Consider the following 23,310-nt stretch of genomic DNA (forward strand, 5'->3'; position numbering starts at 1 on the left):
GCTCATTCCAAAAACCAGCTTGTAATTACGTTTTAATAGACAATTAAAGCGGACCCATCAATCACCACCCTGCCGTGGACACGCGCTTCTTTTGATTTAATGAAGCCCTCCCCCCTTCCAAAAAAAACCCAACAGGTTTTATCATGTCAGATCCAATTAACCTATGCTGCTTTATTAAAATATAAACAGCAACAATTCATACACAATTATAATGTGTTTTTTTTCCTGTAAGAAAGCAGAAGTTATAATCTGATTTTTTCTTCTTATTTGGTCTAAACAAATGAAGGCTAATGGGGGATGACTAATAATGAGTGAAAAGTAGCTAAGGGCAACTTGCATTTGGGAGTGTATCAAAGTGCTCAAAGCTAAAGCGCACACACACATTTCATTCGTCGTTGTTTAGTTAAAAGACACAATTGTGAACCGACCACCCACGTCTTTGTTTTACTGGGTTTGATCTGTAAACGGCCCCTGCTGGGCAGCTTTTTGTTCTCTCAGCGTACTTCTAACAGGCTACGTAATAAGAACTGGGAGCAGGCAAACACTTAAGAATAATTGCTCTACAGACCTACTGACATTTGTTGTTTAACAGAAAAGTGAATTAATTGTACTGAATGGGTGGTTTTGCTTGGACCATGTCAACAGTGGCCTTATGAAACCATTTTAGTGGCTTTACCAGATATCAAATTAAATCTAGCTGTACTTCCTTTTGTGGGGAAGCATGGTGTACTAATGGACTGTTCTAAGAGTTCAAATCCAATTATTAACCCAATCGACTGGGTCAAAAATAATTAAGTCAACCTTGGGTAAAAGCAAACCTGCTCAAAATCCGCAGGTTTGGGGTAAGTGGGTTAAGGGAAAAAAGATGTTTTTTGTGTGTGTAGTCACCATGCAAATTGCACCACCATTGAGAAACTTGGCTTTGGGAGTTCAACAGTTTTAGGGCTCCAAGAACCTTTTAAAGATTATGTTGGAAGCGTTGATCAATCTTGTGTAGCATTTGATGATTTCAAGACATTCCTAATAATAGGTTTTATGACAGCTCTATGGTCAAACAAAATGGCCAATCAATGGATCTAGCTCTGCTCTTGTGTTACCTACCGTACTTCCACGAGGTGTCAAAAAGTGGTATGGGTTAGTCATTTTGATACTCTTTTGGCAGAAACTGGGCTTAAGCAGTGTTGATTCAATGTTACAAGCAGAGGGTTGTCTATTTTTATGATGGTATTTGTTATGTGCCGGCATAGACTCCAAACAAAAGCCTGTGTTTGCAGAACCAGAGGCACAGATGGGCCCTGACAGAATATGTCACCATATTTGCACGTATTGGTGTATCTGCCTGCTTGCATTGTATGCTGATTTTGTCTTGTGTATGTGTGCAGACGGAGGACGGAGAAGAAGAAAATCCACTGGAGAGCTCAACTTCTCTGGAGCTGGAATTTGTGGACGATCCCAATTTCAAAAACAAGGTCAACTACTCATCCAGCGCCGTGCAGATTCCGACCGACATCTACAAAGGCTGTAAGCATCCGAGTATTTGTTATTAGCGCTCTGCTCGACGCTTTAATGGAGACGGCTTGACTTTTAACTCCGTTCATTAACATTAAATTGCTCTTCTGTGTCATAACGAAAATAGATGCTAATCATAATGTTGACTTCTTTGCCTGGGAATTAACCCACGAGGTTAGAAATGATAAATGTGCAACGTGACTTCTGCCATACTGTTTTTATTTTTTATTTTTATGAGGCCAACTGTACACGGTTAAGTGCTCATTCACTTACTTATTAAAAAACAAACAAACACAATCACAACAACAAATCATCATTCTGAGCTACATGCTAAAAAGTATGAAAATTATTTGCTACCACTTTCTAAGTAAAATCAACTTATAAATTGCTACCCGCAAGCTACATAATAGCTTCCAGTTCCAGCCAAATGGTTTTGCAAAAATGAAAATTAAATACTGTGGCATCCTACTTGAGAACCGCGAATATTTACAATTTGCTCCCTACAATTTAGTGTGACTAGTTATAATTGACTACCTACAAGCAAGGAGTGCACAAAAGCTAGAAAGCATTTTTTTGAAGAATTGTTCACCATCTAGCAAAATACTTCATTTAGAATTTAGCTTCCACCACAGCTGGTAACTGAAATTTTTGCTTGCAACCTAAGGCAAAAACAAGAAAAGTCTGAAAAACTACCACCTAAAAGCTACAATCTAGTACATCCGCAAAATGTGGATCCTCTGATCTTGAATATTCTGTGCAGGCCAGGGCGCATTTACATTCTCCATGTATTGTAATCAATACGCCAGCACACGTTTAATCACTGCAGGAAACGCTTGCATTGTTGAATTAATGCTGTCGTAAGCACGGGCCGGATAGAGCGACGAAGGTCTACATTTTAAAATGGCTCTTCACTCCTCATGGAATATGTTAGCTCAGCTTTAGCCTACTGCCCTTTCTGCATCCTAACATGATTGTATGTGACATATTGTCACTCACACCTGCCCTGCATATACAGGGGCTCCCCTCCCTGTCACCATGATGCCCTTACCTTTTTATGCAGCTGCCAAATGGACAAATGGCAACCTGTCTGTCATCAACTTTCGACATTTTTTTTTGTCACTACGAAAAGAAGACAGAACATGCAGACTGACAGTCATTTTCTTCCTGTCGTTTGCCTTTTGTCCGGGTCGTTGCCATCTTTGTGAAACAGGAACGTGGCGCACCTGTCTGTAACAATGCCCCCCCAGCTGTGTCTCCAGACACATCTTGTCAGAAAGAGACAGTCGCCGTGCAGGCGGTGATTGGAGGGGGGGGGATGTCAGAGGCCGCGGCTAACGCACAATAGAGCAATCAGGCCTACACATTGTTCCCGCAGCCATTTTGTGGCAGCTCCCCTTCCGCCGACTGAAGATATGAGTCAGAGAATAAAGGCCTTATGATTGAGCCTGCTAGTGACTTCAGGACTGGAGCGCTGCAGCGCGTGGAATTGGTGTTTAGCTTCTGCTCTGAGGGAGGAGGCTTTCAAAAAAAAAAATTGTTTACCATGAGTGTAGTTTGCTTTGCTCCCGTTGGGGCCTTCTGCTGGGCTGCGATTGTTAATTGGAGAATAGGGTACGGGCCAAGTCCATTATGAAGAGGTGTGCTCGAGTTTAGGTGATTTTAGTACTAAAATAATCATGGGGCGAAAAAAGGGCTTTTCAAAAAAGTCCTAACAAAACAAGAAGTCGAAATGTGTTACCTGCTAAATAAATGATTGTACATCGGGAAACCACTTTGGGATTTTGGAATCTGGATAAAAATGCAAAAATGGCAACCTGATTTCATGAGATTTGGTTTATTGATAAATACTCATTGGCAAGAATTTTAAAACCCCCAAAAATGCACACTGAAGCCACAAAATAAATTTCAATTTTACCTCATTTTTAAAAAAAATTAAAAGTCAATATGCTAAGCTAAGTGGTCAATTTGTCGACTGAATTAGCACAATGCAGTGTGTGAATTGACTCCTTTCCTGAACACAACAGTATAAATTACAGGTCGCAGGCAAACGGCTGAGTGTGACGGTGGACTCGGAGAGCGAGGGAAGGAGTGATTGAGGAAAAGATAGAAGGAATTGAAGTGAGAGAGAGTGAAACCGATGAGACACTTCAATAATAGAAACCATTTAGAGCAAGGGAATTTCAACCCCCCTCCCTTTTCTTTCATTGTGATCCTTCCAGAAGCTAAATGAGGCGGCGTACGCGTCCTGGTTTGATTTGTCTGCCAGGCCCTGTGTCCATTTATTGAGATGGAGAGTGTTCCCTGAGCGCAGTAATGAACCATTTTATGATTCATTATCCCGCCGCCCATTCCCGCTGCCGAGCCTGCAAACTTTCTAATTAGCTCGGGTCAAACATTCATAATTTCCTTCTCGTCTTGTTTGCTTACGACCGAGTGGACGCTACGACGATAGATAAGTGCAAATGCAAGAAATGGCTTTTATTTGCCCCGTGTGATTGGTACAGACGCGGCCGGAAAACGACTACAGACAAGCGCGCTCCTAATATCATCTTGAAAATAATCATTTTGTAAATGCAAAAGAACAATCACCAAAGCTAATGTTAAAGTGCAGAAAAAAATATCTCTTATTATTCTTCTGCTTGATTTTACTGCAATCGATTGGGTACTTGAGCTTTTTTTCTCCTCCCAAACACTCCAAATATTGAAATTGTTTCGATAAAAGGCATGGCCTCCAATCACTTTTTAGTGTCTCGTAATTGAATAGCGCTGATGTTCTTCGCTATCACAGCCTCTAGTGAAGTGAGTCTCAGTGATAAGTGGTACATGAAATAATCACTAGATTAAAAAAAGGTCTTTTACATGATTTAAAACATGAAATACAATAAAACAATACATTTCCTCATACATAGAACTGCCAGAATTAGCAGGACCCTGTCCCAGCTGACGTACAGTGCTGATAGCGCCTGACTCCAAGAATGTTTTACAGTCACAGCACTCAGCGGGAATAAAGTGAGGCCCCCCCGTTGGATGCGAAAAGTCCTTTCATTAAATGTGAAGTCTAAATCCGCTGCGTGCGGCGCCCTTTCGTGTAGCACAATACAATATGTCAGGTTGTCACTTTACCGCCGCCGCAATCGACGTGGTTATCGGGAATGTGCCGACAACCGCTAAAATGTGCCTACGAAAAAGCAGGCTTGAGATATTAAAGCACATTTCCATATGTATTGCTGTGCGTCCATATTTAGTACACAGTGAAGTAAGAAAATACCAATGCAGCTCAGTGAATTTGAATTTCCTGAAAAATGACTATTTATGATTCCCCAATGTCAAAGATTGTGTGTTCTTCCCCTGCCCTGAATTTAAAGAGAATGATGGGAATCACGTCTATTGGCCAGAAAACAAGTGCGCTGTGTTCACTGCCACAACGGCGCAAATGCCCCTTTGCCATTGCACTAGAGTCAAAGCGGTTCCAGATAGCTTGGGGGGTAAAAAAACATACAAGTTGTCACTTGAGTCGACCGCAATGTCTCTCAGGAGACAAAAATATGTTCTTGTTTTTTTTCATGCATATCCGCATTGTTTCTGAAAAAAGAAACGCGATAATGAGACGAGTTAGTGTGTTGGCTGGCAGCGTCTATTTGTTTGGCACGCCGCGGGTTCCTCTGGCTCTAGAGGAAACCTCCTCCCCTGTCATGCCGCTCACGCCCCGCTGGAGATATAACTCAAGCCCTCTTAGCATCAAACCAGAATTAAACCTACGTTTTGGGGTGATAGAAGTAGACGGATAAAGAAAATACGTTTAAAACCAAATCGAGGTGAGCAAAAAAGTCTTTTCATCCACCAATGCAGCTGTGGCCATTGAAGGGGCACTATCGTTTACCTGCACACTAATTAAAACGGCAAACTTCACTTAACCGGCTCACAACTGGCACTCGGTGTTTGTTATTTGTGCTTCTTTTTTTTTTTTTAATTGGAGGAATTACTGGGAGGTGTGTGGCAAATTAAGTAAACATATCCTCCCGTGAGATTAGTATCTTGAAACCCTGTTTTCCTCTGTGACATATTAATGAGAAGCTAAAAGCACTGCAGCTTTGGTTTCTGACAAAGGAGAAGAAATCCGTGCAGTCTGGAGCGTTCACTCAATTCTCCGATGACTTTTTATATACAGTGGAACATAGTTGAGGGATTATTTCCTATCAACTATTCATTATTGATTCTCAAAACTACCTATCAATCTTCAGCAAAAGACCATAATTGGTGTAATTCTTGATCCCTCTTGTATTTTGTGGAAAGAATATTGAAAAAGGAACTGGAAAGTGTTTTTTAAATGGTGAAAGAAAGTACCTAACGTCCATCAACACGAGTCAACAATGACTTGATTATGTTTGGTTGGGTGAAATGTGTTCATTCCCCTGTGTTCTTGCGTATTTACCGTAATTACCGCCATTTGACTGTCGGCTTTGTTTTTACTCAATCCGCTGGACTCGTCTAGGGGGGAAAAAGTCGACAGAAATATTTATCGTGAGGTTGAAATTAAGCCGTCTCCGTGTCCACGTGAACCCACGTCAACAACACAGAGCTGTCTACACGTGTAAACTACTACAGCGGCTAATGGCCCCGACTCTTTCTTACTGACTGGGCTAATAGCTTTAGCTCCATTACCGTTATGGATTTGTGAGCAGGCCCCACTTTGTGTGTGCAGCTCTCTTGATATATTACAGCACGCCGTGCTCTGTGAATACAGCAGATTCATGCAGCTATTTGTGTGATGTTATATTAATACAGAGCATAAGGCGCGTATCTTTTTGGATGGCTCTTTATCTCAGATATATCGGTGTGAATAATGTGTATAAGAAGGAAGGATGGGGGGGCGGTCACGGGAAGGAAGGCGACGCGAGGTGTTGAAGAACGATCTCAAGCGGAGACGCTCCATAAATCCCATTCGCTTAACGTTTTTGTGGCGTGGTGCCGCATAAAAGGGGGCAAAGCCAAGGCTGCTCCAAATGTCAGGGGAGCGTTGCGCTGATGAATTACCTTTTAAAGATAGCTGAGGGTGGGGGGGGGGGGCGCACTTCATGTGAACGATGGCGCCAGGAGACCATGTCTACTGCCTGCCTGGGTGAACGTGCAATTCACCCTCCAGGTGTGGAATTTGTCTTTTTATCAACTGTCCAGAGAAGTCAGGGCATATCCTGGCTGAATAAATCAAAGAGAATTAGCTTACTGCGTTGTCAGATCTCCGGCTCGCCCTGTTTTTCCTCAAGCGGTCTCCTGCAGGGTCTTTATGCGTGTGGACTGACAGCAAAGGTAGCTCATAGCTGCATACAATGACCTATTTTAGCCAGAAGATAAACATTCACCTCGGTGTGTGTTTTTGAGACGGCAACATGAGCTGACCACAACCTGACTGGAAGAGCACATAAACAGCATCCTTGCTGGAAGAATATTTTGCAGGTTGTTGAATCGTTCATTTCCATTTCGTCAAGTGAATCAAACTCATTCTAAATTATTCTATTTCACTTAATTTGTTGACATAATTTGATACAGGTTTGTATAATACTTTGTAATATTATATTATATAATATATAATATAATCTTTATATTCTTTACTTTTTATTTTATTGTATTTATTTATTTATTTATTTATTTATTTTTATTCATCTACTTATTTATTGACTTTTTAGTGTTATCTTTACATGATATGATTATATGAAAGACATCACACCAGTGATGCTAAGTCAATGTAGTATAAACAGCAATGGTGGGATGTCTCTTTGCCCTTGGCCAGTGTGGGACGACTATCATTTCAGACTCTGTGGCTCTCTTTAGATAAGAGACCAGCTGGGACTTGACAGCACGCAGGCTGTGATAACTGCTGCTTAAAGGATAATACTTTTACACGTGTTAATCAGATGACTGGCTGACCGCTACCTGAGAAATGCGTGGACCAGGTGAAATTGAAACGTGAGATTCAGCTTTCTGATCTTCTGGAAATAAGCATCAGTGAAATCTTGACACTTGGATGCAAAATATGTTCTTCTGAGAATTTGATAGGAAAATTCAGACCTGCAATTGATTGATCAAGCTGACTTATGCCAAGGATGCAAATCCTATTGCTACATCTTTCTACAGTGACTAAAGTTATCTTGAGTAGCTTGCCAAAGAGTGAGCCGTAATGCAAAAGCGTTGAAGAAGCTGCTAATGATCACGGCTGAGCCAAATGGGAGCTTTTGGGTTCATGTGCCTTGCAACTAAAAGTAATTTGAGTGACTTATTTCATCGGCCGAGCCAGTTTCCGTTTTAATCAGGTGCCCGTTAAAATCCGATTGCATTCGCCATTGAACTTAATGGTAACTGCACACAGTAAAGCTCTTCATTGTGTGTGTGTGTGTGTGTGTGTGTGTGTGTGTGTGTGTGTGTGTGTGTGTGTGTGTGTGTGTGTGTGTGTGTGTGTGTGTGTGTGTGTGTGTGTGTGTGTGTGTGTGTGTGTGTGTGTGTGTGTGTGTGTGTGTGTGTGCGTGTGTGCGAAGAAGAAGATGCAATATATCTGACCTCATGATTTGGATGTGATGCTGTTAAGCCGCTAAGACCTTATCCTTTAAATCATACTCACCCACTCGAAGTAAATGCAGAGGTGGCATGCCTCCCCCTCCCCCAACACACACACACACACAAGCTTCCAGTGACATCCGACCTCTTCCAAGGTAATCTCGTATTTCTCCTCGGCGACCGTTCGGAGATCAGGCAGATTAGACTGATGTCCTGCGAGATGGCCATCGTCGTCTTGTGCGCATACGTATGCGGCCACCAAGGTCGTTCTAGAATCTTTGCAAGTCTATAAAATGAGAACTATTTATCTATATATTTATGAATATGCACATAAAACTGGAAGATAGTAATTTAATTCCATTGTTTACGAAATTGGGTCTTATAAGCAATGTCATGGTGTCGTGTCCTCAGCTCCGGTGATCCTAAACGAGTTGAACTGGACGCAGGCGCTGGAGCGTGTTTTCATCGAGAACCGTCGAGATGACAGCTCCCTCCGCTGGCAGGTGTTTGGCAGTGCCACGGGCGTGACACGCTACTATCCAGGTAAGCGGCGGTGGCGATGGTGAAGCGACAGAACTGTACGCCCCTATAACTCAGTGCCCGATAACGTCTAAATTGACCGCCGGGCTCCTCAGCGGAGCAATTTCTTATCAGATGGCACTACTGGTAACTGGATAGGGGGAATGAAATTATGACTTTGATGTAATCTGAGGTGAAATATCCTACAGTGCAGCGGACAACATCCGTTTTATTTTTCAGCCACGCCATGGAGAGCTCCCAACAAGATTGACCTCTACGACGTGCGCCGCAGGCCATGGTAAGTGGTGTCTTTATCGGCTTTTGCGGTGTCTTTTGTCAACACGTGGCCAATTCTTGAAAACAAGAAGTCGGCATTTTAAGCAACGTTAAGATGCGTACAGAACAGTAAGTGAGTTTATAGGTGTGGCCAGCCACTTGGTCCAAATATGACTTTGTATATGATGCATGCTTTAAAATACACTTCTACACTAGATCACCAAATAATTCCCGAGCGCAGCGCCGCTGCTGCTCACTGCTCCCCTCTCCCCCAGGGGATGGATCAAAATCACATGGGGATGGGTTAAATGCAGAGGACAAATTTCACCACACCCAGATGGGTGTGTGACGATGATCATTGGGACTTTAACTCATTTTGTATTTCATTCCATGTTTTTGTTTGTTTAATTTTTGTATTATATTTGTCAACTACTTTTATTTTATATTACATTTTTACATTTATACTATTTTATTTTATATGAGTTTAGCTTTTATTTCGTACGAGTTCTATTTTTTATTATTTCATCATATCGTTTTATTTGGTATCATTTTATTTTGTATTGGAGTAAAGTTTTATTTTATAGCTGTATTTTTTTACAGCTTATCTCATCCATCTTCCTCTATTAAGTTCACTGCAGGCAGATATCAAACAAGTAACTAAAAAAAAAATTCATAATAAATGAAAAGTCCTTGGCATTAATTGTGACTTATGGTTGACAACTTTTATTCAGTGTTGTCCTGACCCGTCGTTGTCTCACTCAGAGATAAAATAGACCACATTGTCTCCTGTTTATAAAAACAACGGCACATAACAGAGAAGTTTTAGCTTCTCAAGCGGCAAAGTGTTTTCTTTGTGGTACTCAGCTGGTTTACGTTATGGCACAAGCTGGTGCGATGGGCCGCATGGCATCCACGCTTCCAGTCCACAGAGCTCAATCCACCTGACGCTGTCACATCGACTTTGCGGCGGGCGCATTGCCTTGTTGCCTGGTTACTGGCCGGAGTGAAGTGGACACAACAGTGACAGCAATGTTGATTGCACCTGACCTCCTTTTCCGCCTCGTCTCAGCTTGAGTGGCTGTTTGGGGTCAAACAAACAGGAGATCACTGAGTTTGCATAGAACTACACCTCCCCAAAAACCTGTTAACTATCTAATACAGTATCAAAACAAATTCCAATTCCACTGTAATTAGCACTGTGAGAAAGTCTCTCCTGTGCTAAAACACAGTGTTCCAAACAAAGGTTTACATCAGTGAACAAGTGAAAAAACAAAAACAAGACTACTGTGTGATCTGTCAGCATGGCGTGTTCTGCGACAGCACTTTTGACAGCGCGACAGGGGGGGAAACACGATCTGAAGCCAGAGGAAGAGGGAGGGAGGGATAGGTGTTGCTGACAAGGTGAGGGAAGTGCGGAACACCTTGTCATCAACCTGTACCCTTGCCTTTGTCCATCTCCTCTGGTTTTCTACCATTGCCTTGACCAGAGTTGCAAATGAGCTGGTTGCTTGCACTCTCGAGTCGTCGCCAGTCAATCACGGTGCACTTGTGGAAAACCATTTGCATTCACATTCAACAATTTAGACTTCAATATGTCTTTGATTGAAATTGAATATGAATTTTGATTTTGAGAAAAGGCTGGAGAACATGCAAACTCTATGCAGAAAAGCTTGACCCAAGATTCCAAGCAAGAGCTGAGACCGACGTGCGAACCACTTCCCTAAAGTGCTGCCTTTCCTTTGGTTCTTTGTTAGGTTCGCCTTTGATGATCACTATTCCCTGTTGCCTAGCAACCCAGCAATGCTGAGCAAATGTCACCCCGTGTCAGGCCGTACTCGTGTGATTACGGTCTCTAACTGTTCTCTTAACTGCCACTCTGCTGACCCCATGTCAGGCAGTGCACGCCAATAACATTACATGTACTGTAATGCTAAATAAATACATCTGACCGTGTCAATCAACAGTGACATTTTGTAAAATGTTTGTGTTTTGCTATTCGCTCTCCCATGTTGACACTGTAAGAGTAAAACACCACAAATGTAAACACATGAAAAAAAAGTGCCACATGCCATACACAATCATTTCGAGACATCCCATAAATAGACCTTTACTGGTTTAATTGCAAGGGAGGGAAAATGCTTTCAAAAATTCTACCCCTATACAATTTTAGGCCCGACTGAATCACCCTAAACACACCACACGGGATAGTCAGTGAGGATAATCTTGCAGAGAAATCCGATCATACCTTTACCACCTGATTGTTGTTGCCCTCAATGTACCCCAATGCACGTGTGAAAGCCCCAAATTCTCTATTGCCCCTGATTCATCGTCCCCCCCCAAAAAAAAAAACATGTAAATATGTCCACAAACACTCTTAGTCATCAACGTAAAGTGTGAGAAATAAACGACAGACAACATCTTTTCTCCTGCAGGCGCCGTCCTCCTATATTTTTATCTTAATTCAATCTTTATTCGCCTGCCACATCCACAGGAGCACTAAAAGTGCAGCAGTCCATAAAATAATAAGCCCATCAGCACAGCACAAATCCATGCAAACACACACACAGACTTAGACACACACCCATTGGAAAGTAGTCTTACTGTGTTATCGTAATTCTCTTCTCCCATTGCCACGTGATTAGTCTGCACGCATGTAGCGTACACATCCGTGTTCATGCCACGTAGCAAATGTGCACATTATTTCAGTGGACACAGCTCCGTGTTCTATAAAAGCCGCGACATATTTATATAGTACAACACGTGCTGTTGTCGTCAAGGTGAACGCCGCCAGCCTGACATTTAATGTTAAAATCTATACAATTGTGACACGCGTTGCATGCACTGCCTCCAGTAAGGTCCACAAATAAGGTTTGCAGTCACCATAGTGGGGCAAAAATATTAAATGTGTTGGACACAAAATAAAAAATATATATATATAGTTATCAAATAGGAATAAACCGAATATGTGATGTGGCTCCGTGGGGGTTTATTTGAGGGGTTCTAATTACCGTAACGTGAGTGTTAATTTCTGGTAGCCCGTCTATTTCGATTTGCATTATATGTTAGCAAAACAAGTAGATTTTTATTGTAATGTTGTTTAGTTTGAACATTTTCATGCTTAAATAGCCCACGTTAAATTCTCTTTTGTTTTATGTGTAAATTTTAGTGAGCGTGACAAATAAATAGCCTCTTTGGAGAACTGCACAAGTGAGATTAGTCTCGTAGTTTCTTGACCGTAAAAGATTGGAAACAGGCATTAAGGAATACTTTAAAAGTGTGTTTTTATCAGGAGAAATTTACATATTTAAAAAATAGTAATAATCTGGTTTTGCTCATTTTGGTAGTAACATCTTAATTTTGAGCAGTCTTAATTTTTTTTTTTTTTGCTGGGACGTAGCATAGCATCGTATTATGTTTGTGCATGATAATTTCAGTTCAGTCAACTTGAACTTTGCACTCCCTCTCTTATCAAGTGACGGACGTAGAAACATCGATATACATATAATTGTGTCTTACATTCCCGTATTGTGAGTAGCAAATAATTCCCCCCAATTTAAATGGAATGCTCAACGCTTTGCTGAATGGGTTGGGCTGCGTAAACACAATCTTCCATGAGAGCGACAACCCCACTATGCGACGCTTAATGTATTGATTTGAACAGTGCCACACTGTGGGAAAAAAAAAAAAATCATGAATTGTAATGAGACGCTTTGGCCAAACACCTTCAAAATTGGCAGAGTATGTGATTGTGTTCATTGCTTTTTTTTTTTTTTATAATACATTATGGACGCTGCTGCTTTTAATCTCCTTTCACTTGCAGTCCTACCTCGTGTTGTGGAAAATAATCTTGATTGTAAACATGCACATATATAATCAGTTGTAAGGCTGATGCCAAAATGTTGTTGTTAGGAATATCTCAGAACACACAATTGGAACTGCTCTTGTAAAAAAAAAAAAAGTTAACTGGTAAGAAAAAATAACTTGGCTCGATGCCTTGGTTTATCATTTCGTCTTTGTTAGATTTTCATTTTTGCATTGCTGGAATGAAAAATCACTTCAAACACAACCACGCCACGGGATAATCGGTCAGGATAATCTTTCAGCTTCATCTGAGAATCAGGCCTTTGCTGAACTTTGATCACAGGGGGGGGGGAATACTCATATTTGTCGGTATGTGTCGACCCGGTTTAAAGAAGCTGGTATTCACGGTGTAAATAGACAGAACCATTAAAGATGTCAGATATTATTAAACTCCCTCTCCAGATATGGCCGAGCAACCCCCTGTTAAATGATTCGTAACTTTTAGCGAGCTAACAGCGAGGCCTCGGGCCGATCGCTGGCATCTGACCGCCTACGGCCAAGAGCTTCGGTTCAGTTCAATTCAGCATCGGCCAGGTCCATCTGCTTGTCACCTGGTCCTGGCACGCAAGAGTCTGGGTAATGACAGGGAAAGAATGGCGTCGGTGGGCTGGAGCTGTAGTAATTACTGACTGGAATTCATGCAGAAACAACACATCTGGAGGCCGTGTCTTTCATACCGTCATTTAAGAGCTTTAGCATGTAGCAGAAGGGAGGCTAATGAAAGCAAAAGACAAAACATGCTTGAGAATAAACTGTTTGATACAATTTGTGTGAAATTTGATTGGAAATAAAAAACTGTATTGTAAGCTATTAATGTAAAAAATAAAATATTTGTGTGCCTGTAAGGGGCGTGGCCTAGTGATTCAGTTGTCTGCTGTGATATCGTAGCATTTGGCGCAGGTAGCAATGACCTCAAATGACTATTGCCTTATAATTAACATTTAGCCCTTTCAAAAAACTTCCCATTAAAAGTCCTTTCTGCTCAATGAGAGATGAACTGACTGTAGAAGTTAATGAAATCCTGCAGTCGGTCCGTCGGACGTTCTGTTTTTTTCACCAATTGACTCTCTATCTGCGGATTGGGGCGCCTCCCACCCGAGAGCCTGAGGCAGCTGAGGCGAGGGTCATGTTCTCACCACCGTTTCCGTCATACAAGCCCCCCCCCCCCCAAAAAAAGAAAAAGAAGCCGAGTCGTCGCTGTGCAAGTGAAGCCTCGCCGTGCTTTCTCCTTTTCTTTAAATTAAGATTTCGGTTAATTAAAATGATAAAAAGTCATGCCTGCCGATGGGCCTGCTGGTTCCAGACCTGATTTCGTGCAGCACGCAGTCATGCCAACCCGCGGAAGTTCTACCTTTGATGTGGCATCCTTTATTATTGAAAATAATTGGATTCTGCCTCGATCCCCACAGCCTCCCTCCTACTACACGCTTACGTTTCGACCATCTTCGCTGTGACTCAGTTAACGAACCTCAATGCTAGGCTTGCAAATTTACATTTCCCGGGAATTGATGGGAATTTAGAAAATTGAAGGTTGGTTCTTCCTGACAGCCTCATAAGTGTTCTCACATTACTAAATAGCTTTTAATGCAGGGGTGTCCAAACTTTTTGCAAGGAGGGCCAGATTTGACAAAGTGAAGGGGCCCGGGGGCCAATATTTTTTTCGGACATTTTTTTAACTACAATTTCATCCAAATAAACACTGTTATAAAACAAATTTCATTCTCCCAATTGTCTTTATTTTTTTTAATGACAAAATACCCAAATATAAGCCACTCAGGCAGATGTGAACAACTCTAAAAACACAAATTCTGCCTTTCATTCATATCTGAAGAGTCCGATAACATTGAACAAACTGTATGAAATACCTTAAATTTACATGAGTTTAAAATTATTTTCGCCTCATGAACATTTTAAACAGGAGTTATAAGTAATACATAAAATACGATAACATTGAACAAACTGTATGAACTGTATGTATGAGTTTAAAATTATTTTCGCCTCATGAACATTTCACACAGGGTTCACGCAGCCGGTTCGCGCGTACCCTTTTTACAACGGGTTTATTTCCGCATTTGACTTGCGCATGCTCCGCATAGCAGGACAGCTGGAGTCATGTTCTCGCTGTGAAATCACGCCGGGTCGCGCGAGATTACATTTCTGCGGCATAAATATAAAATAGCTTTGGTACGTGTGTATTAAAGCGCTGGTCAACAATGGCGGCGGGCCACATACTAAAGATTTTATCACAGAGGCTGTGGGCCTGATGAAATTTGACCACGGGCCGCAATTGGCCCGCGGGCCGGACTTTGGACATGCCTGTTTTAATGTTTTGATGGTATGATGTACTTTCCATATTTGCAAATGTTGGCGTACATCGTGAACGAATCGAAAGCACTATATGTCTTGCAACTTGCAATTCAGTCTTTGTCACGAAATCATTCGGCGAAAGGCTGATGCCGACGTTCATCTCGGACTTTCCAAACAACCGGGTGGGCCCAGGTTGGCCCCTCCACGACAGTTAAGGAGTTCTCGCCTCGGGTTGGAGTGGCGGAATCTTGAGAGGCTTGCGGTGGGGGGGTCAGCAGCCAAGCCCGGTGGGAGGCTCGTATCAGCTTGGCCGAGCGTGAGAAATGAGCCTCTACGGCCCTACGGGTGTCTGGCTTCCCTCCACGCTGATAATCAGCAGAAAAAGAGCGCCGCTGATTACTCTGCCCAAGACGGTCACTAAGTGCAGCCTGCAAACTCCTCCAGCCCAAACTCTCGTCATCTAAATGGTGGCGCTAGCTAATGTGGCTCCCAAACAACAACAAGTTATATGAAAACTAGTATTGTTATATACAGTTTTGGGATTTTTTGTTTTTTTTTACTACTCAAGTACATTTCAGGCTAAACTTTTACACTTTTACGTATGCTCCAATATGGTAAGCATGTCTTGCTAAATTCTCTCATGGTCTATCGAAGTATTTGTTTTTTCCCATTCACCTGAAAACAGGGTGTCTAAATCCCGGAGGCTCAAAGGTGCACTACGGTTCATTCCACAGTTTACCACGGTACACTCCCTCCCGGCCCGTCACTTTCGATAGACTTCCACGCCGTTCTCACGTTCTGTCAAGTCTGTTTCGACAGATGAAAAATGGATACTAGCCAGTTTCGGAGTTTGTGGCCCATGGAGCAGCAAGTGTATTCAGGGTTAGATGGCGGGGAAAACAATGATCCCCCACACACTGCAGAACGAATTCAAAAATCAATAAAAAAATCGGAGAATTAAACAATTTGAGCAATTATTGAATGTAAAACCGGGTGACATCAAACCAAATAACTATTTTTACTATGTCATTTTCGGACTCAGCCATCCAAACTTAACCAGAAGCCGATAAAATATTTTAGTCACTAGAAAATGTTGTTCTTGTACCCTTTGATATCCTTCTACGATTGATTTAGTATTGGTTATTGAGTAAAGAGCCGTAACCGTGTTGGTTTGAGTGGGGCCGCATACGCCACCTATTAAGGCTGCTAAGCACATAAGCCTTTTTCACTGTGCTCTAGCTTAAGTGGGCTCAGCCACGGTCACTGGCATTATCGCGGCTCAGTCTATTTCAACTTTGGCTCTTTTTTTCCCCGCACGTTTCCTTTTTCCGAAGATTACAGAAACAAATTAAATGCCAGGTCCTTTGTGTCCTTTATTTTTCTTCTGTGCAGGTACATTCAAGGCGCATCCTCTCCAAAGGACATGGTCATCATTGTGGATGTGTGAGTATCTCTTTGCCCTTGTCTCATAGAAAGCACAAAGGCCGCTAGTGCCACCTGTTGGTTTGTGAAAACCTCAAGGTTGAGCAAACGCGATGCCCACTTGACATTAACCATATAACAGTTTGAAATACTGTATATTCGTGTTACCTGCTTATAACATCAAAAATACTTGAAGTATGCTTATAACATTTTTCCTGTTTCCTTTGGTCATCATAGTCAAAACATGTTTATATCCTGTAATGTTTATCACATTGCTCATATCATTCATCAATCCTTTCTTTACAATTCTAAAAGTGTTTTCCTTTGTGCAGGAGTGGGAGTGTCAGCGGTCTCACTCTCAAGCTGATGAAGACCTCCGTCATCAAGATGCTGGATACACTCTCGGACGATGACTACGTGAACGTAGCCAGAGTCAGTCGACGCCCGCGTACACAAAACACACACGCATAAACGCAGGCTCACAGGAGGCAGCCGTTAGGAAAATATGTGGCATGTTCATTAAGCAGGTGTTAATGAAGCGAGTAAGAAGTAGTAAGCAGGCTGCGTGCTGGGAGTTTATGTTGCTCCCCGAGGAAGCTGTGCACTTTCTCTTGTTATAATACTTTGCCAGACGGGACGGCGCCAGTCTTTCACTATGCTCATTGCCAGAGTTTTCTATCCAGGCTAACACATAGGATGAGTATTCAGATTTATCCTATATTGAAGGACACACATAGGCCTGTTTTTTTTTTTTTGGTGACTGTTTGGACACGTCCGCCAGTAATCCCCCATAATCCACTGCATTTATCCACTGTATACTGCTAAATCTGCACAAAATGAGCATCATAATATTGCGGGGGGTTCTGATCCCTGCCATCTGTAAAGAAGGTAAAGGCTTACACAATATTGACTTGTTTACCAACACAAAAATGCAATCACATAGGAAATAAATGGAAAAATACAGTAGTTGTATTATGTGAGAAAAGAACAGCTTTTTAATGAGCTGAAAATAGACATTAACTTTATCACTTTATTTGGTTTTGTAGGTAGTTAATCTGATGCTTAAATGAGCCATTTAGCTATAGATTTACATAGTATTGCACCAGTGAGGCCACTTATTAATTGCCAGATGGCCTTGGCACGCCCACCAGACTTGAATTGACGCAAAAAAAAAAGCGGCAAAACTATTTTGCGTGTCATTGTTATATTTTTGGGGGAGTACAACATGTAAATCTTTCTTAAAAAAAAAAAAATGTTGGTTCCAAAAGACAAAGGTTACTCAGTAGCCCAAATATGCACTTCACATGCAAATGTATATAGCTAAAGGATAATTGTCTGGACGAGATGAGTCCCATTATATTACCTTGGCTGAGTTTCTCTTTGGTGTTTTGTTACGAGTTGAGGTGCACCTGTTCTTTGCTTGCAAAGTTGTAATTACCAGCGTTTACTGCCAGCCTGAGAGTCACAGGGCAGCCTGCATCTGCGCACACGTCTGCGGCCGCGTTGCCGTACACACTCGCGCACAGCGACAGATGCTGTTTTTGGTCTTATCTTTGTGTTTTTTTCCCTCTCATGCAGTTTAATGATGAGGCCGACGCTGTGGTGCCCTGCTTTAGGACTTTGGTCCAAGCCAATGTGCGGAACAAGAAAATCTTTAAGGAAGCCGTCATGCACATGCAAGCCAAAGGAACCACTGACTATAAGTCTGGCTTCACGTTTGCCTTTGAGCAGCTTCTCAACGTAAGTGTGACAAGGATTGGATGCAACTGGTCCAAACCGTGCAGTGCAACAATTTGTGAAAAAAAATTCCCGTCAATGTAATATGACACAAAAAAATGTAAATATGACTTGTATGTTTGCATGCTAATTTAAAATCACTTCGGACAGCGAGTACATTTCAAAAGTTGTCGAGCTTGGCATGGGTTTGCAGGTGAGTTGAAATGGTTCCCAGTTGTCCATTGGACGAGAGAAGCGGGGGTCCACCCTAGATTCGCAGCCAGTCGGTCACAGGATACATATTGACAATCATTCACAAGTCCACTGCGCGGCCCATCCGCAGTCATAAAAGCGTATTACCGCAGACAAATCAGTTCTAACTGATTTTGAAGTACAGTGATGCTCTCATCCTGCGTGCATGCCTGTGTGTCTTTATTCATCGCTATGTCGGTGACACAGGTGCAACCCCCACCACCACCCCGCCCCTTTCTCCCAGCGCCACATGTTGCCGTGTACTCCAGCCAGCCAACACCCTAATGGGCTCCGATGGGATGATTGATGAGCTCGGCCCAGCAGAGATCAGCCTCTCTTTATATTCCTCTGCTGGCTTGGAGGCACACAGCCAAGTGTGGCCTATTCCCACACACACGCACGCACACACACACACACGCTTCTACTGCAAGAAATAAAAACAGCCCTTTTAATAGCTGTCTGCAGCATCGTTGCTCTTATGACTGGTGGCAGAAGCCCTATCAAATATGTAATTGTGGCGATATTATTTATCATTATTAGGGGCTTGTCAGATGGCTGGCAGCGGAGTCTGCGGCAGCTGCTGCACAGGCACAAGTATTGCTGCGACTAAATCCAATGTTAAGAACAAAAATGATGCCGAAGCCGTGCATTGCAGATTTTTCAGATTCATCGCATTGCAGATTTTGGAATCATCTCAACTGCATTTCTTACTTTCCTGGACACAGGAGAGCAGCACTCCGAGGGCCAACTGCAACAAGATGATCATGATGTTTACAGACGGCGGCGAGGATCGAGCGCAGGAAATCTTCGAGAAGTACAACTGGCCCAACAAAACGGTCAGGAATCGCACGTGAATGTCTCGTCAATGCGCTGACCTTGCGTCATCGGCACACGAGTCGATTATTCGCCGTTTGTGTTTGTCTTTGCTCGTCTCGTTCGCTATCATCGTCGGTGTTAACAGCTTTGACCCTCTAACTAATTAACCGCTTTATCGCCAAAAGCCTGTTAAAAAAAATTACAGCCAATAGTCGGCGGCTGTGTTCCCGGCCTCCCATTTATCCCACTATCCATTACTATCTACTCGTGCACCGACAGCTATACTGTCATCCAGGAATAATCTGTATTCCGACAAGCGCCGCCGCGGTTCTTTGTGATGCAGCCGTGCTTGTAGGCTAATCTAATCGCACTCTACATTTGTGTATTTGTGGCACATGACAGCAAAGCTAATGCTTTCCATTTATATGTGTTGGGTCCTAAGGTATCTTTGTGTACATATTTAGCAAAAAGGACTCTTGGATTTACTGTTGAATATTATTTCGCCTATTGGGGGCCCCAAAATGCTTTGTTGGTTTTTTCATTTCAAGTATGTGTATCCTGGTGAAAATTGGTGTATTTTGATGGGAAAAGAAAAAAACATTCAGTCACCATTTGTTTATAATAATAATGTTTGTTTACATAATATCTATAATAATATGTTTGTATCATAATATTGTGCCATTGAGCAACTTTGCCATTGTACCCTGACTGTTTTGTTGAACAACTTTTATGTTACTGACAGTAGATTCCAGGTTTGATATATACGTATTTTGATCATTGTATCTTCAACTGCAGAATCTTTCTCCTTGCAGGTGCGCGTGTTCACTTTCTCTGTGGGTCAGCATAATTATGACGTCACCCCACTGCAGTGGATCGCTTGTGCCAACAAAGGTACATATGGAGTCCATCTTATAAAATGTTCTCCTCAGGAATTGATTCTAGATTCATAGATTCACGCAAAGACCCTCGCATCTTACCGTTTTTTTTTATATGTAAAGAGTTTTTGAATGGTTAGAAAAGCTATACATTTGATTTGTTGTTGTAATTATCAGAAGGTGTTACTCTTTTTTTTTTTATTATTATTGTGAGCTTCGACTCGGGTACCGATTAATGTTGGCCACAGATTTTATAGCTAGATTTACGATGGTGGTGATTGATCGTAAATTAGCAATCAAAGTATTTACCTTTAATTTGCACAAGCTTTTAATAGCAGTCAAGTTTAAACTCTAGTTATGAATAAAGTGGAAAAAATGGAAAGTTGTACTTCTGACTACCCCAAAGTAGACGTTCTTTCTTCTCAGCTCAGATATTTTAAAATTTTCTCCCTTTGACGTGTCTTGTTTGTCTCGACTTGGTCTGAAAGCTCCTTTCTGAAGTCTTGGGAAACTTCAGACATATCTCGTCAGACATTATTAATTAGCAGGAACGGCGTCTGGCTGCAGGGCGATTAGCTTGTCATCTCCATGTCAGGCTGAGCCCAGTGCCAAGGATTACGATTGCTTGGCTTTTCACCTCCGGAACGATTAGTGCACAGACGGGCGTGTCTTTTCCGTGAAGGGTCCTCTTCATGACTTATTTTGCTATCTGACTCTAACAGAGGCAGATCCTCGACATACGAGCTGACCACTGTCTGTGTCTTGCACATTGCTGGAGCAGTAAAGTAGCGTACTCACATTCCAAGTTTAGCTTCTGGACACACACGGCCCACAACACAGGATTATCGCTCAGAATAATCTTTTGCAGACATCTGGTTATTTGGTCTTTTTTTTTGTAGATAGAATAAAAGCAAAATTTAAATGAGCATTTGTTTAGACTGATGCTAAAATTGAAATTCAACGCAGTGCAATTGAGAAAGCAGCCCAACTTCTGCGCAGTATGTCTGGAATCCGATTCTTTGACTCGATATTGTGGTTGAGTGATTGTGTGACTAGTATTCACATCATCTTTTTATTTTTAGGTTACTACTTTGAAATCCCATCGATCGGAGCCATCCGAATCAACACCCAGGTGAGATTTACAAGATTACAACAGGACTTTATGAAAATGAATGAAGATGACTTTTGAAGAGACTCATTTGCTGCCGTGTTCCCCTCAATGGTTACGGCACGCTGATATGCCTCGCGGCGCTTTATAACACAAAGTCTTCTCAGGTGGATGACTTTACAAGGGGAGTAATGGTGATTCACATAAATTAGGCTCTGACTTCTCTTTGATGAGAATCTTTTCTTTCACCCCTTTGCACACACCGCGGGTTCCCTCTCACTCGCTTGAGGCATGGAGGGCCCTGTGGAGAAGCTGTAGAATTGGACTCACGCACCAACACCCTTTGGAGCTGCAAATTCCCTAACACGACTGTCAACAGTGTCAGACGGCTAGAAATGAATCTTAATCTTGGAATTCACTATTTCCACAAATAAATGCCCTTTTGTCATTCTTGGGCAAATCCCACAGTTTGCAATTTGACCGGCCTCTACAAGCAAATTCACCCCAATGAGACGCAGCCTAGATTGGCGACACTAAATCGTGAAACTCCATTATGTCCATTTATTTTTTTTTATCTACTGTTTTGTGGATTATCCTAAAGTTAAAAATGATTTCTAATAATAAAATTCAACCCCAGTTTTAACAATCAACTAAAAATTAGCTTTCTATTATAACAGGAAGCACGATTATCGCGGGTTACGAGCGTCTATCAATACCTTTCTGCCAGTGTCAATCAAACATGAGCATTATTCTCAGAATCCGATCTTTGCCCTAGTAGACTTCCTGGCGTGATGGAGGATATTATGAAGATAATGGCCGCTAATCACCGAGCATGGCTGCTGTGACTTTATACGGCTCTTGCTCCTTTGCGCGACAAATTTGTGCTCGCTATCATTTTTATGTGCCTTAGATTGTTCTAGCCAGGCGTAAAATTTCCCCTATATCCCGTGAAAAGGTCTGACTGTCACTGTCCTGATGGAATATCTCCCCGTGGCGCGTTTAAGCGAACTTTTATCGAGCTAATAATAGAATAGGTTACGCCTGTCAGCATCTGGCGGTCCGGCCGATGAAAGCAAACAGTCCGGAGCTTGATGCCGAAACAGGCGTGTGCTCGGAAATGACGCTCACATGCGTGTATTTCAATGTGCGCAAAGGTCAAAATATACAATCGTATTTCTTTTGTTCGCATTTATTGTATGGTGGAAAAAAAATGCCGGTCTATATCGGTAATATCATTTTGGTGGGTATCATAAAGTCAATGCTATTTTCGCCACCTTGTCTATGGAATCTATTGAACTCTTTTTATAGAGTGCAATGTAGTAAGACGCCACTGCATTTGTATACAACCCAACAAAATGTCACTTTTACCATTGACTGGGTTTGTTAAAAAGAACAGCTCAGCATATTGACAGCAGTTCTCACCTCAATTCACAATCACCGCGGGACTTTTTGTCACAATGCCAGCAGCGTTGACATTAGAGCCTCTGGGGGAAAATGGCTGGCCCTGTTTGCACATCATGCCTTAATGTGTTTTTAATAGCACCCTCATAATGATGAACTGTAGCCTTGAGTGGCTTGTTGAAGCTTTGCGCTGTCGATGACCCACTGCTTTATGTGGCTACCCGGCAAAGAAGCCCTTCTGGTTTTATGGATATTCGAAGGCTGTCTTGTTTTAACGCCAAGGCGAGCTCTATAAAACTCAAGCGTGTGTGTTTTACCACTGCGCTGCTGTGTTTTTACTGTGATCTCAGGAGTACCTGGATGTCCTGGGGCGACCCATGGTGCTGGCTGGGTCTAAAGCCAAGCAGGTCCAGTGGACCAATGTCTACCAGGATGCTTTGGTGAGGGCAAAACACGCAGAGAAAGAATCTTAAAATGAATTCACGACGTTGTTGATGGTGTTCTATTTTGTTGCGCTAGGGTTTGGGTCTGGTAATCACAGGGACCATGCCGGTCTTCAACCTCACTGCAGATAAATCAAGCGCGCAGGTACACAACATGACATTAAGCTTAGATAAAAATTGTTTTAAAAAAAAAAAGGTCACTAAAATTTTTTTTTTTTTTCATTGGCTTGTGCCGATACATTTGATTCCTCTCAGA

The 23,310-nt window shown here is 42.1% G+C and overlaps 1 protein-coding gene across 1 annotated transcript in view; it reads left to right on the plus strand.

Moving 5' to 3' along the window:
- The window catches only part of cacna2d2a (calcium channel, voltage-dependent, alpha 2/delta subunit 2a), a 94,603-nt gene that overhangs the window by 59,027 nt on the left and 12,266 nt on the right, over positions 1-23,310 (plus strand). The window contains exons 6-16 of the mRNA XM_085923972.1: positions 1,383-1,521; positions 8,470-8,601; positions 8,818-8,875; positions 16,414-16,464; positions 16,776-16,875; positions 18,022-18,183; positions 19,137-19,247; positions 20,040-20,118; positions 21,185-21,234; positions 22,962-23,051; positions 23,131-23,199. Coding sequence (XP_085780098.1) covers positions 1,383-1,521; positions 8,470-8,601; positions 8,818-8,875; positions 16,414-16,464; positions 16,776-16,875; positions 18,022-18,183; positions 19,137-19,247; positions 20,040-20,118; positions 21,185-21,234; positions 22,962-23,051; positions 23,131-23,199 — 1,041 coding nt within the window. The remainder of the gene's footprint in view (positions 1-1,382; positions 1,522-8,469; positions 8,602-8,817; positions 8,876-16,413; positions 16,465-16,775; positions 16,876-18,021; positions 18,184-19,136; positions 19,248-20,039; positions 20,119-21,184; positions 21,235-22,961; positions 23,052-23,130; positions 23,200-23,310) is intronic.

This window comes from Syngnathus leptorhynchus, chromosome 11 (genome assembly GCF_054491065.1).
Source record: "Syngnathus leptorhynchus isolate UIUO chromosome 11, UIUO_Slep, whole genome shotgun sequence".
In the NCBI taxonomy this organism is placed as follows: domain Eukaryota; kingdom Metazoa; phylum Chordata; class Actinopteri; order Syngnathiformes; family Syngnathidae; genus Syngnathus; species Syngnathus leptorhynchus.